General features: G+C 44.7%; 1 protein-coding gene across 1 annotated transcript in view; it reads left to right on the top strand.

Annotated features, from left to right (window-relative positions):
• The first annotated feature begins 988 nt into the window (after positions 1-988).
• The window catches only part of caln2 (calneuron 2), a 26,597-nt gene continuing 11,811 nt past the window's right edge, over positions 989-15,774 (top strand). Inside the window, exons 1-4 of the mRNA XM_023397062.2 lie at positions 989-1,826; positions 7,586-7,710; positions 12,379-12,522; positions 14,509-14,621. Coding sequence (XP_023252830.1) covers positions 7,593-7,710; positions 12,379-12,522; positions 14,509-14,621 — 375 coding nt within the window. The 5' untranslated portion in view covers positions 989-1,826; positions 7,586-7,592. The remainder of the gene's footprint in view (positions 1,827-7,585; positions 7,711-12,378; positions 12,523-14,508; positions 14,622-15,774) is intronic.

The raw sequence follows: 15,774 nt of genomic DNA, 5'->3' as shown, positions 1-15,774 counted from the left end.
ATGTGTTCTGCCAGAAGTAAAGGGCTCATTTAAAGACATTGTGTTTCAGATTTATCTCATTTCCTCATGAACCTGGAGAAAATCTATTGAAAACCTTGGCTGGACTTTTTAGAAATGCCCACGATACTGTCAGAGAACCAGGGTGAAACATTCATGACACAATTGTGTTATCTTTACTTTTAACTGAAGCCTCCACTCCTAGTAGTACCTGCACCCCCCCCCCCCCCCCCCCCCCCCCACACACACACACACACACACATAATGTATTAACCCTTCGCAATCAGCGGCAGGGGACTAGACTAGCTGCTTAAATAAGTTGCTGCAACCACTTTTAATTATAATGGCACAGAAGCGCGGGAAACACAGTTTTCAACCTCAAGGCTAAGACTGCAGTTGAGCTGCGGCGGGGAACACACAAGCTTCACATAGGCTATTATAGAATTAGTATAGGAGATGTAAATGTGATAGTGGCGGGGTATTCTAATCGGAGGCAGGGGGAGAAAAACAGCCTGGTCAGGAGACACATCAGGAGGTGGAGAGGACGACATGGTAACAATGAGATATTGCATGGGTGGAGGAAGGTTCCTGGAATCTTGAGTTCTTACCCACGAAGAAGAAGATGATGATGAGAATTTAAGATGGGTGGTGGGGAGGAAAAAGGAGGGGGGGGGGGTTAAAAAAAACACTGCATCATTTAAGTACTGCGGCTGATGTCATTTCCTAAGCACCATAATTGGTCATCAATGACTGAAAGCTGTGAAGATAAATGAAAACAGAGAGAGAGAGAGAGAGAGACACACACACACACACACACTCTCTCACTCTTCCCCAGGGGAGATGTTGTTTCACTGAGCCAACCTTAATTGCTCGGACCTCACATCCCTCTCTCTCTCTCTCTGTCTCTCTCTCTCTCTCTCTCCCTCTCTCTCCCTCTCTCTCCCTCGCTCTCTCTGGCTCTCGCTCTCTCTCTCACACAGACACACACACACCTGCGAGGAGGGCAGCTCCCATTTAGCACCACGGCGTCGCATATTTCCCGCTCACCTATAGCCTAGTCGCACCTCTGCCGCCGTGGTCCCCATGTGGCCCCTCCCTCACCGGACTGGACCGATAAATGGGTTAACTCTGTCACCGGGAGCGTCGGGAGATCCCTTCCCATCCCTCCGCTGTGTGACCGATCTGCGCTCAAAGCTTTCTTCCTTTCTTCTCCGTGTTGATTCGACAGAGCAGATTGAATTTAAATCGTGATTTATCATTTTCATAAGAAGCGACCGGCAACAGCAGCAGCAGCGGCGGAACCAACACCAGTTCTTAGACCCAGACCCGTGGGCGGCTGGGTGGCGTCCGTCTGGGCGAGCTGACAGGACGAAGATCTGGCACTCTGCGCTGCTTCAACAACACCCCAAATTCTCAAGATATGCCGATGAGAAGAGAGATGTAGAAAACGGATGTGAGGCCATTCATATGGGTCTGGACTTCAGCTGAAACGGACAGAATCATCTCCCACCACCACCACCACCACCACCATCCCCCTCCTCCTCTTTCTCCTCCTCCTCCTCACCTAACCAGTTGATATTTTTGAAATAACTATCTAAAAAGTGTGGAGCACATGACACACTGGTGAATCCCCGAGGCAGGTCCAACACACAGACTGAATGAGTCCACCTTTGGCTGTCGGACGGACTCCTCAAGAGCACAGGACGGATGCAAACAGACTAAACACATCTTGGCAATTCAAAACAGCCTCAGCATCTCCGCCAACGGTGTTCTAACCGAGCGGGGTGAATCTGACACCGGCACCGGGGGACCAGTCGTTTCACAGGCAGGTAGGCGCTACCCAGTCCGTTAATTAGTGTGTCACCTCGAGGCTGGGATGTTAAAGGTGATAAAGGTGATTACCGCGACCGACCGCCCATGCGTCGGTCCCGCTGATGGCCGCAGAGCCGCGCGCTGGCGACTGCACCTGTTGTGATCTGTGTAAATGTGCCGAGCGTGCGTGTGCGCGTGTGTAAGTACACCTCCATATATGTGCTGACAGTCTAGATGGGCTGTGTTGTTTTTAATGGCTGACAACAGAATGATGCCTGTCTCTGTTTGCTTCCATTTCAACAGCTGAAAACTGAAAATCTCTTTCCAGCTGCGTGTGTGACTCGCGCGCGTCAGTGCGCGCAGTGTGGGTTTGATGTGTGTGATTAGTGATTAGGTGATTATACGTCCATGGCACACACGCCATAAGTATAATTGCAGTATAATTGTCTCAACACGCAGCGGGATGTAAAGCACTCCATCACACACTATACATCATGCTTTGTGGCTTTATCAACCGTCCCTCTGTTCACTGTTCACTCAGGCTGAAGCAGCTCACATATTGGTTGTGATAAATGGGGACTGGCTGCAGTCTGAAGCTCAGTTGTATTCTTTCTCATTACCAGATGCTCTAAAACTCCACAGTCATAAAGCATAATGGTCAAATCTGTCACTTGCCTCAAACATATTCATCATCTGATAACCCTGGAGCAGACCTGCCTGTGGATGGGAAGAGATGGAGGGTGTTACAGTACGTGTGTGGTACAATGGGTGTGTGTGTGTGTGCGCGCGCGCGCGCGCGCATTTTAGGGGGGTTGCGCGCATGAGTTTTTATTTATTTTATTTTTTTAATTCTCGGACACCCTTTCCTCAATGCGATGAGGGTGACATGATGATGTAGCAGCAGGCGGTGTGAGTCCAGCTGCGCTCCCTCCGCTGCAGATGCGCGCAGCGTGGCAGACCATCATGGGTGTCCAACTCTTTCCCTGTCAGCTGGGACTCTTTTAACATCCAACAAAAGCCTGAAACGACAGGCCACCAGACGGAAGATCAAGGGCGCACACGCCCACATCTCAGAACTATTCCAGTGGCGCAGCTGACGGTGTGGGTCAGGTATTAAAGAGCGTGTTGGATGACCCAGCTTGACCTCCGGCAGAGGCGGTTGTAGGCGACAAGATGGGCAGCCCATCCAGCGCCTCTCCTGAGGAAATGCTTTTAGAGTACGGCTTTGATGGGTAAGAGAGAGACAGCAGAGATCACAGCTGTGTGGAGGCTGCCTATCTTTGTCCAAGGTGACTTAATAGGACACTGACATTGAGCAGAGACAGGAAAGTCTTAATATTTTTTTCATCACTGGTTTAACTAGATCTAATAAGAAGCCATTTTATTGATGGTTGCTCGTGGAAGCATAATGCCCATCTTGTTTGTCTTTGTGGTTTATATGACAAATCAGAGAGTTGCAGTTTACCTTTATCCAACACAAGCTCAGCTCATCCACTGTGGTCTCTCATTGTTTTTGGCAGGTAGCTCGGCCCTTCTCTCCCAAACTGTAGAAGATGTGGAGAGTGAACTGACGTTTTTAGTGGCTTCAAGTAAAAAGAATAATTTGTTGATTTATCTTGACATCCGCCTGGGCAGCTAACAGACGTCATGCATACCAGAGAGCACCTTGGATGAGGGGAAATCAAACAGTTTTGCATGTTTTCATGGTTAATTGGTGGCTGCCGCAGTTGCAACAACCTGTTTCCTTTGATGTGGCAGATAAGGCTTGATTCTGTTAATACTGTTGTCTTGTCATGCAGGGCTGCCTGCTTGTGATGGCAGCGTTGTGCGTGTGCTGTTGGGAAATATACTGTTGTGACCCCTCAGCTCTTTTCTGTCATTCTGCTAATGCATTTTTCTCCACGGGGACAGAGGGAGGTGAGAAAGAAAGCATGAGTCTCCTCTTTCCCTGTTGCCAGCTTTTGGCTCAATCTCGGTCGCTCCTCTCCCTTCATCCCAGCCTCCTCTCTCCTCTCTGAGCTTAAATTCGCTCTGATCGCCATCCTGCAGACTCCCCTGGGGTGCAGGTGACCCCACAGTTCAAACACTGTCAGTCAGCCCACTTCCATTCGCTCCTTTCATCCCCTTTCCACCCCCTCCACTCTCTCTCTCTCTCTCTCTCCCCCTCTCTCTCCCTCTCTGTCTCTCACCTGTCTGTCTGTCTTTCTTTCTTTCTGGCACTCTTCCTCCTGCTCTCAGGGGATAAAGCTTATCAGATGAAGGTTTTCTGCTCAAGCTTGTCCTTGTCAGCTCTCATGCCCGTCTCTGTGCGTGTGTTTTCATGAGCAGAAAAACCACAATCCAAAAATATATGGGAGAAAAATAAAATTGGGGGTGAGTGGGAAAAAGAAAAAGAAGAGAGGATCGGTGTGTGACTGAGTTTGATCTGTATGTGTGTGTGCTTTTGCCACGAGTGAGTGGGTGTTTCTGTCAGGGGAACAATTGTTTGAGCAGATGGACTGTTAAAATACATTCTCATATTAATTTCACATCATATGTCTTATTAATTTGTCCACCGATTTAAATAATTTCTGTTAAATTTGAGATGTTGAGGAATATCAGGGTCCTTCTGTAGCTTACTGAAGAGCAATTAAATCTTAAATCTTTCATCTTCAATTTCCTTCATAAATATATTCACTTGTAAATGCACAAGAGATTACTGATACATTTTGACAAGCTGTATATATTGTACCTCCTGTAAATGCAAATCATCCCTACCACCACGCAATGGTTGGTAAAATAATAATGGTACATCTCATATACATGTACAAGCATGTTCCCCTGCAGCTCAACATAGAAACATGCATGCACTAATACACCCATAGGAATTTAAACATGCGCATTTCCTGCAGAAATCCCCCCACAAATAAACCTTTTCATTTGGATGCATGTGAGCATACATGTGAATAAACGATATGCATGCATGAATCCATGGTATCTGCACATTACACACCAACACCTTAAGAGTTAGGTTATGCTGGAAAATAACTAGTTTGTACGACACGTTGTTTGACCACATTGGAAATCAAAAGTGTTTACAGCAGCTTCAAAGGTCACACTCGAAGGTGGGGTGAAAAGACAGAGGCGGGCTGACGGGGGGGGGGGGGGGGGGGGGGGGGAGATGGATGCATTTACACACACATGGAAGGCTTTCATTGTGTTGCACATGAAAAGTGACAGCAATGCAGGGGGGTGACAAATTAAAGGAAACACCTGAAAAATGAGTGGAGAAACAGGACAACAATGCGGCCATCCATAAGGCACGAAGGGTCACTGAATGGTTTGATGAGCATGAAAGTGACGTGAATCATATGCTGTGGCCTTCACAGTCACCAGAGCTCAACCCAATTTAACACCTGTGGGAGATTTTGGACTGATGTGCATCGAAAGCTGTCCTAGCGGCACGCAGTGGCCCAACACCTTAAAAGACAATTTATGTCCTTTTTTTCCCTAATTTTTCACCCATCTGTATTTGTGTCGTCAAGAATGAAAAAGAGAGCTGGTAGGAGGGCAATCCATGGCTCTTTTCTCAGCTCAGCACGGCCGGCAAATCACAGCGTGACGTGCATGTCATGTATGTTAATCGTGTTGGATCGTCGGTTTCGGAAAGTTACAGAAACGGTTGGCCTCGATGCCCCTAATCTGACATGTGGTGAGAACTGCCGCACTCGCACAATAAACACACAAAACACTGATGGGCTAAGGATTAAAACATACAGTCAATGTGAATAAATGATCAATCTTCACACTTCATGCTGATTTACTTTCACAGACAACAGAAAGGTGTGGGGGAAGGGGGTTCGACCATCTGACAAGTAGTTCTAGCGAAACACTGGCAGCTTAACTGAGCAACCAGTGACACAAAATTTGCTCATATTCCCAACACATCTACTCAAGCATGTGCACATACATTTCATTTAAACCCTGTTGAAAAGCAAAGATGTTTGTGCTGTTTCGTGTTGTAAAGCAAACCTGATGCCACACAAGTTAAAACGTAGTGGAGGGGCGGCCAATGTTCTCAGTGATCGACTTATTTATTAATATAATCAAATCTTAAATTAATTAAATCTCAATGTGGCAGTACTTCTTTGATGTTAACGGGTTCAACATGTAATTTTTGTGAAACAGCAGCCATTTTAACAAGTGATAGTTATGGAAAACTGGTAAAATGTGCTGCAGCAGTAGCACAAAGACAGAGGAGTCTTTAAGTCAACAGACTGACGTACATCAGTTACACAGCAGCATATACCTAAAGTTGCTAACAGTAGCTAACATTAGCCATCATGCTATATGCTCATATCAGACCAGATAGCAGCGAAACAGTGCAATTTTATTATTGCTCTGTGCTTTGTAATGACACATTACTCTGTGTGTGTGTGTGTGTGTGTTTATGTGTTTGTGTGTTTGCATCTTCTTGCCTAAAACATGTCGCTAGAACAGATACATGTTGCCATGGTGACCTGAGTACCTTTAATGGGCAGGTGGGACAAGAGTAGGAACCAGGAACAGATGGACTGAAGAATAAATTTCCTCAGAGCTCACAAACTATGTACAGATACACGCCTGTCTGCACACACACTGCCACTGTCGGACCTGGTGTCCTCTACAGATCACCAGAGCAGATTTGCACCTATCCCATGGCTCTTAACCTTTTACACAGTCTTTGTCTCTATACTCAGCCTGTGTCCCTTTCCACCCTGGGCTCTGATTCCAAAATCCACAAAGGATTTAAGTCTCGAAAAATGGAGAGAGGAGGAGAGGAGAGAAGAGGAGGTTGTTTATACTTTGTCCATGTTTCCTCTGACAGAGACATCCCCACTTCTATCTCTATCTCTCCTGTCTGGCAGCGGCCCGCTCACGAAATGCTCTTGGGATCTCTATCTCTTCCTCCGTGCCTATCTTTCTATGTCTCCCTCACCTCAGTTCAGTTCCCCGTGTACTATTAGCAGGAATATTACTTGAAGCATATTGCCAAAGTGTCAAAATATTACACTGGGAAAGCCCTCAGAGGGACAACGCTCATGAATCAAAGCAGAGAATCGCTCTGATCATACGACAGCAGAGGCCATGGTTGATTGATGCCCTGTCAAGCCCCGAGGTCTCTCGGTGAGGTGTTGGGTGGCAGTGGGGATTGTCTGGCGGGACAGGAAGTCAGTAGATCTGATTGGGGGGGGGGGACGAAACGATAGTGACAGGACTTGTGCTTTTTCTCTGTGGACTGATGGGACTGAACAAAGAACAAGCAGGAGAAACACAGCCAGAGAATGACTGCTGGATAATACCGAGTTCCTTATTCTCCTTTGATGGTATTTATCGGAACAATAACAGTGGAATATTTTTTTGTTACTCCATTGAATCATAATGTGATTACATAATTTGTCACTGTGATTCTGCCACGACGAGACAGTGGTTTCTCCCAGAAATGAGCATTAGCAGAGTGGAAGGAACAATGTTCCCTCCACAGGAGCTTGTGTTTCTAAAAGGGGCTCACGACCGAGCTGGTAGAAAGGGTTTGAATACACATGCACATGCACATGCACGCACTGAGACACACATCTGTCTTAACTCAAGTTTTCTCATTCTCACATACAGTCATGAAAAGTGTATTTAGACTCCGTGTGATTTTGTGTGTGTGTGTGTGTGTGTGTGTGTGTGTGCGTGCGTGCGTGCGTGCGTGCGTGCGTGCGTGCGTGCGTGCGTGCGTGCGTGCGTGCGTGTGTATGCGCGCGCTCTGCAGGGAGAAGATGCCATTCCATCATGTGCGGGCGGGCCTGCTCTATCCAGACAACTACCTGAGCAGCTCCCTGACAGAGGGCAGTGAAGCCTTCCAGCTCACCAGCATCTCCACAGAGGAGCTGGGAGGTGAGTGTGTCGACAGAGAGAGAGAGGGAGGGAGGGAGGGAGGGAGGTGAGGGGTGCTGGGTAAAGTGTGAGCTTCTAGCAATTAATGTTTCACTACTGGAACAATGCAGTTACAATGCTCCAGGTCTCCCGGGGAAAAGTTTTTTCGTTTAGCCATTTTGTCCGCGCTTGACTGGATGCATTGGTTTCCAATTATGGTGCTTAGGAAATAAAATCAGTCACAGGACTCACGCCAGTTGGTGTCTGACAGAAATAAAATAAATTTGACCAGGCCTGAATTAGGACACCAACGTATTGATATTGGTATCATAATTCAAGCTTTCGAGCTTGCATGAGAATTGATATCATCAGAAACAAATAGATTGTAGATGTATTGCACTTTTGAGGCATTTGAGATAAAGTAAAGCCATCTGTTGTTTATGTTGTGTAGCTGTTTTAAAACACAAATATGTCGTTTTATATGTCATCACATGGCCTAGATTTTTTTTTTTTCCTTTTCTGTTATTTTTTCATACATCATTCTGCTAAAAGGACTCGTTCTGATACGACACCATCATTGTTAAAGGAAAACTGCAGCTTATTAGAACATGGATTTTACTGTCACAACTCTGGCCACTGGTTCTAAAACTGTCTTCAACAATGTAATTCCCTAAGATCTTGGAAAGTTGCAGCATCTCCAAGAATAGGTCGTGAGATTTGTACGGCACCATGTACAATATGAAACATAAATGCTACCATTTGATGTATTGTACTCGAGTTTAAAGCTAAATTTCATCTCCATTTAATTGGCTCCCAGGCAGGTTGTAAACAAGGACAGTGTAATTATTCAGAAAAGCCCAATAGTAATATTGTGACTCGGTCCGTTGTAAATGTCTCTCACAGCACACAGACATACACAGACCTCATTCTGGTTCAGCTTCCACCTGCAGTATTTGCTGTAGTTGTATGCACTCAGTTTTCCTCTGCATTTATATTAGTTATTATTAGCATCATGTCGAGTGCGCTCACTTTCATTATTACCTTCAAATAATGTGGTAGCTGATCCGGTAAAGTGGAACATTTATCATAAGCAATGGCCACAGCTAAGAAAATAAAACCCAGGTTTGATGCAGTTTTTCTTTTTTTAAAAATGGCTTCAACCGACAAAGAGGAGGTTTATCTCCGTGCGCTATACAGGATGTGTTCAGAGAGTATCTAGACTTGGGTCCTGATTTGAACTGATCCTGTGACGTAACCTCAAAACAAAGACTTCTACTTTGCGATGCATATGTTTCTTACATCAGTTGCTTTGGTGGGAAAGAAAACAGCTAATTCTGTCACCGGGTGAGGACAGAGAGCATGAGCGCGTTGTTTCAAACTGAGGCTGTTTGCTTGCGTTTATACATGTGCCCTATTGTAGTTAGCTCGAATGAGCTTTGGTATGAAGTACTTTGTAGCATAAATCTTTTAATCCAGTGTCCCTTGTGCACAACTCAACTCAACCCAGTTCACTGAAACAGTTGCTTTAGTGAACTGAAAGCAGAGCAGCTACAGTGACTGAAACATCTCCTCCTCCTCCTCCTCATGATCATCATCATCATCATCATCATCATCATCATCATCATCATCATCATCATCATCATCATCAGTCCAGTTGGCCTGATTCTTTGTCAAGGGCAGCGAGAAGGGTAAAGTAGTCTGAACCTATGTAGAGCTATTATATAAATTGAATTTGGACTCTAAGACTCGAGACATTACGATGAGGCATTATCTCGGCGCTGTCAGACGCAGATCCAACGCAACCAATGGGATTGTTTGATGTGGACAAAATATCCATGGTATTTGCTGCCAGCATTTGAAAACTCCTAATCCCACTTCAGAGAGATGTTGAAGGTTCTTCCAGGATCATCTGCTAGCACAGATAGAAAGGCTAGTTAATCACCCCCTGTGTTGGATCGCCACCATCCTCTTCTCTAGTTTCGAGGCGTTTCATCCATCACAGTGAGAATATGTACACTCCTGGAGGGTTGACTTCGTAATACACAGCTGCACACAGGCAGGGCTGCGCGCTCATACAAACAGACACACAGGCGCACAGTAATACATTAGGGACCAGCTCATTCGTACCCTATTGAAAATGTACTCCTCACTGTTGAGCTGCATACAAATACATTTCACTTTGTTTTGGGAGGCTGCACACTCACCCGCATTCGCCAATCCCTCGCCTCTGATTCTCGCTTTATTTGGCGAGAGAGAAAGGGAGGCAGTGGCACAGTGCTCGACTCTAGTTATCAGCCGTAAGGGATATTTACAGGCTCAGATTGGGGGTGCGAGTGAACTTCGGCTCTCACGCAACTGACAGAGCAAAGACAGGAACAGGAGGCAGATCTGAGACGGACTTATTACACAGAGGAAGGAAGGAGCCGCATGTCTGGACGAGAATATTAATGACACGCGGCCTGAGAGAGACGGAGAGAGATGAGCATCATGTAAAATTCATTGTTTAGGTTAGGAAAAGGATTAGTCTTGGGGAAATTGTGATTTAAATTCTGTCGTGCAGCAGGGTATTACTCTTCTCGATTGTGTTTTCTGCCGAATGCCAGCTAAAATGACACCCTCTCCCACCCCCGAAGTGTAGAGATCCACATAAAAATGGAGCGCTCTTGTGTGAAAAGATGTTGAATAAAGACTTGCAAAGCCCCTGCCCCCTTTCTGCTGTCTTTATCGAGTCTATAGATCCGATCACCTCCCTCCCAACCCAAAGCTCCACTTCCCCCCCTTGCACCTCCGCTCAGATACTGCCAATTGATTGACAGGTAATTAGCTGGAGATTGACCAGGGTGTTTAGCAAGAAGGTCCTCGGAGGGTTGAGTAATTCTGCTGCACGGACAGATTGATGCCTCGTGAGATGTGTGTGTGTTTACTTACAAGTCCAAGTTAGGAGGAAGCCTTTTATGTGGGAGGAGAGAGTCGGAAATGCTCTTGGCGATGCTGATGGTGATTGTTCTGCGTGGAGGGATTGGGACAGGCCCCTTGGGGGTTTGTAAAATGCAATAAGTGTATAAAGATGTAATAGAAACAAGGAAAGGGGTGGGGGGTAGCGGGAGATCACCCTCACCTTGATTTGCATGTAAGACAGGCTGCAGCACTTCCTAACAGGAAAGCCTGTTATCAGCACCGGGGGAAGCACCTTTCAGCACCATCTACACACCTGCTAAAATCTGTTAATCATTAATGTCATCGCATGGATTAGTCCATCTCACTGACACCACCTGATGGCTCACTGTTTACATTTTGGGATTACACTTTATAAGCCTGAAGACACAATCATACGACTGAGAAATTGTGAGACTTTAAGCAGTTTGTATGTTACAGTTTGTTACAATCAACAAGTCCTTCAACTTAAATAGCAAGTAGGGTTGTTGTAGGTCATTCCCCCCCCCCGTTGTCAAGAACAACATTAGTCACAAATGAATCGTATGATTCTGATCTGGTTGAGGCGTGACTACAGCTGGGTTCAACCTGCATTCAATCATTTTTTGAACACTTGGAAGCAGTGCAACAAGCTGTAAACACAACAGGAAGGTATCATCGTCACCATGTCAGCAAACAGTTGCTCATTCACACGTCGAGCAGATATGGAGAAACATTAGCACTGATTTGTAATTGTGTCTCCAGTCCCACATTCGCTCTCTTTTAGCTCTGCTTTTGGTCTCTACCTCTTGCTGAGGAATATCTGTCTCTTAATGCTCCACTGGTCTGTTTTTTACCAGCTAGTCTCTCCTTTTGTCCGTTTGCTGCTTGGTGCTGAGCAGGTAGCCTAGCGTGGGTTTTTGGAGCTTTATCACTTGCTACATCTGGAAACAACACTATGGGTGCAGTGAGGCTGAGCTGAAACAGTAAAGCTGTCGGCTGGAAAATGAAAACAATGAGCTGAAACCCTTTACAGCTCAGTGGAACAACAGCATCAGGTGACCTCTTTAACATACAAGCAGCCATTTAATTGACTGTTGATATAAAAAATATTGATTATAACCACTTTGCAGTTAGAGAAGGATTGTGATGATGATTGAAGGAAATCATGCTGAACAGAGGTAAAAGACGGGATGCTAAATGCGGCATTTAGTGTCAAAGTCACACAACCATCCATCTAAATGTCCAATGTCGATGGTTTTGTGGCACTACAACAGCACTGCCAGGAAAATGTAAAGATATGTCAAGTGTATGAACAAACAACCACCACTGGTGTTTTATTAAAATCAGTGGTGTAATAAGCACACACAGCAACTCGGAGATCAAACACACTGAATGTCAAGGAGACAACTTAAAAAAATGAACTTGAACAGTGAAAATGAAAAGAAATCTCCTAATAACACGCCAAACGTGTCAGAGTCAGTCACAGCATCTCAAATGCGAATGAATAAAAGGAAATGAATAGGGACACGCACACACACACACACACACACACACACACACACACACACACACAGAGGAAAGACCAGAGAAGTCACTCAATCAATTAAATCCCAGCCTTGGGTTTTAAAGGCAGTAAAAAAAAGACCAACAGGTTAAGGATCCCCCAGACCTTCAAGACACGTGCAAAACAAGAAGAGGAAAAAGATGTCTGAAAGGAAGCGGACGGAAACACAGAAATGCACAGTGATGATATGTGGTGTGTTTGTCATGCAGAGATCCGTGAGGCGTTTCGTGTTTTGGATCGTGATGGGAATGGTTTCATCTCCAAACAGGAGCTGGGCATGGCCATGCGCTCCCTGGGTTACATGCCCAGCGAAGTGGAGCTGGCCATCATCATGCAGAGACTGGACATGGATGGTGAGGCACTACATAAGGACACACACTTGGGTGCATATGCACATATGCAAAAACACACAGAGTGAACAAAGCTTGAAATATACTGCATGTGTATAATGTTTCTTTATAGGTGTTGTGTCTGTATTAAAACATGAGGTGCACAAGCCTGAAGAAGAATATTTGCCTTTTCAAAGAAAGCAAGTTGTATGAATATTTCCAAGTGTTTTCCATTGACATCACATTAAAATTCAACACAGTTGATGCCAAAAAGACAGAAATGAATGCCTCTTTAACTTCCTTGCGGCCACGTGGAATTTGAGTCACAGCTTCCTTCAAAATGATCCCACAAAGCATTTCTAAATTGCATTCACAGCAGCAGGTGGTCAGTTGTCAAAAACAAATCCCCCTGAGACAGTAAAGAGAGCTCCTGCTCCTTAAACTTCAGCTCTGCTTGTAAATTCACACAAGACTGCAATTACCCTTAAGCAGTCCCTGCATCACAAACAAGCTACTCAATCTTTCAGCCGGGTCTTATCTTCCTGCTCTTGATTCCACAGCTCGCGGTAAATATCAAAGGTCAGAGCTAAAAGCATTTTGCTTTTGCCTCCACGAGAGCAGCACTGCCATTTGTTCTGAGGAGAGAGAGACAGTATCTCCCTTAAAGTCCTCTACCTGTGACTGCTGTCGTCTCCGTGTCATCGCTCACAAAGCACTGAAAGCGATCACTGCTGGTGCAATTAGCTGAAGCTTGTCAATCATTATCAGGTGTTAGACAACCTGCGCAGTCTCTTATATAATTAATTTTATGTGCTTAAGAAATCTTAATCCGCTGATCTGTGGCATTATCCTCTTACCCGTCCTTCAGGTTTTCGAGCAAAGTGCTCTTGAAATGTAAGATTATATTATGTTAATTCAAAAGCTGCATTTTTGAGAAGCTGCAGTCAGGTTTCAGAACAGAGAACTGATCATTTTTGATAATACTGATGATTGACGTGATACAAGGCAGCACTGCATTTTGTGAATCTGTAATTGCCCAGTCATTTTTAGTAATTTCCTAGAAACTTCCCTCCAAAAAACTGTAATTTTCATCTAACTGTAGGGAAAAAAAGAATTTTCTTGTACGAACGACTTAATTTAAACCCGAGTAAACACTAACTTCATTGCACATGTCGGACTGAATGCATACCTGTTGACAAATTTCACATTTCTACATGTTCAGCTGGCTGCTGTGCCCTGACTACACGACTCTCTAGGTTACACAGCAAGTAATTAGACTTCAATTATTGGAAGTGTACCAGCTGAATACTAACTTGATTTCCCCTTTAATTAGTACCAAATTGCATCCTTTTTTTTTTTCAAGGGAACTCTTGGAAATTATTCAGAAATTAAACCCATAAAATTAAGTGTTATCCTGCGACCAATAAAAACACAAGAGCGCTGGCACTTGTGCAGAATACTGCTAATGCTTCTAATGTGCTCTTTATTATAGCAAATAATAAATAGACCATTAGATAAGACTGTAAATTACTGGTAATATCAGTGTTGCCACTATATAGTATAATAGGTCGATGCACTAACTCAGTTTATAAGACATGCTGTCGTGGAGATGCTCACTGAGCGGGACGTCGGCTGTTGATTGCAATCTCTAACAACATGCAGCAGTAGAATACATAATGCAAAGCTTCACAAGTTGTGTCCTTTGAATTTAAATTTGCCAAATGTTCCCGGACTTGTCACAAAAAAAATGTTCCCACAGTCGCTCATACACAGACACACACAGGCACACACGCTCGTACAGGTGAACACTCATTATTTGAAAGGTGAATTAGGGCTGAAGATGCCTGAGTGTTTGTCATGGATGAGGGCACATCCATCTGTGGATCGATGTCAGTGCGTTTTTCTTTTTTTCTGCAAACATAAACTTCTTAGTATCTGATTTTCTATTGTTCTGGTGCCTGTGTGTGTGTGTGTGTGTGTGTGTGTGTGTGTGTGTGTGTCTGCCTGCAGGCGATGGCCAGGTGGACTTTGAGGAGTTCATGACGATACTGGGGCCCAAACTGCTGTCGTCCGACAACCGAGAAGGATTCCTGGGCAACACCATTGACAACATCTTCTGGCAGGTGAGAAACAAAGCGTCCTCCTCCCAGCTGGTAAAGAAGATGTTTCTCATCACTCACTCTCTTCGTCATTTATCAGTTCCATCCGTTACACCTACTCTAACTTACTTACTCCGTCTCACCTCTGACTGTGTGTCTCAGGAGTCAGAGCTGGTCTTACATCCTTAAGCACAGTCCTAGCTTCTGCAGGGAGTCTGCACAAGCTCACACCTACTTAACTGCAAAAATACACACACCCCCCAACTGCTTCCTCTGTTCTCTTTCAAAAACAGAGACTTTTTTCTTTCAACTCTGAGTCTTGAAGGAAAAGAAACCTGCTGAGAATTAAGTGTTTCTTTACATGAGTATGTGTGTACTTTTGGGTTTCGCGTATGCAAGTGTGTTTATCATTTGCAGTGTTGCAGAAAGTATTACCATAATAAAGATTTCAGGGATGTGCCCCTTTTTTAATAGGGGAAGTGTGAGCTTGTGTGCTTCCAAGTGTCCAAACTGGGCTCAGTGGTGATTAAGGCTGCAGCTCATCTACATGCGTTTGAACGTGCTTACTTTGTTTTTGAAAACTGTTCCAGACAGAACATTTTCTGCTCTCAGATAGTGTTTTTTTTTTTTTTTTTGCTGCCTCTTAGGTAAGACATGCGACAATAATGAAAAGTGCAGAGTGTGTGTGTGTGTGTGTGTGTGTTTAAGTGTGTAAGGCGTTGAGTGTGAGGATGGCTGGTTGAGCAGGGCGACAGCTCTCAGGAAGCTGTTCTCGGATTTTCCTTGAGTCAAATGAGAGGAGAAACGTTTAGAGGGTGACTCACTGAAATGAGGAGGTGTGTGTGTTTCAGGTTATAAAAAAACATACTGGGCCACATTTACATAGATGGTCTTCATCCTAGATTTCATTGTGCAAACACTTAAGAAAATATCATGAAGGAAAAACCGCCATCTATGCCATTCACACATCAGAAAACAAAAGAAATGAATATAAAAAATGTCTGATTTTAACCAGGATCATTTCTGTCTAAGCTGTGTGGAATAAAGCACCTCTTTTTTAAAATGAGACACATTGCGTCTGTGACAGAGAGAGGGAGAAGCCAGCGAGGCTGAAAGAGATGAGGAAAATAGAGAGGCTGGCTGGACAACATGTGGGGAAAGGGGGGGTGGTGGGGGT

The sequence above is a fragment of the Seriola lalandi genome, unplaced genomic scaffold, assembly GCF_002814215.2.
Source record: "Seriola lalandi dorsalis isolate HSWRI2012SDOR001 ecotype SW California unplaced genomic scaffold, Sedor1 jcf7180002054995, whole genome shotgun sequence".
Classification (NCBI taxonomy): Eukaryota; Metazoa; Chordata; class Actinopteri; order Carangiformes; family Carangidae; genus Seriola; species Seriola lalandi.
The sequence above is the reverse complement of the archived record's forward strand: the minus strand, read 5'-3'. Positions and strand labels throughout refer to the sequence as shown.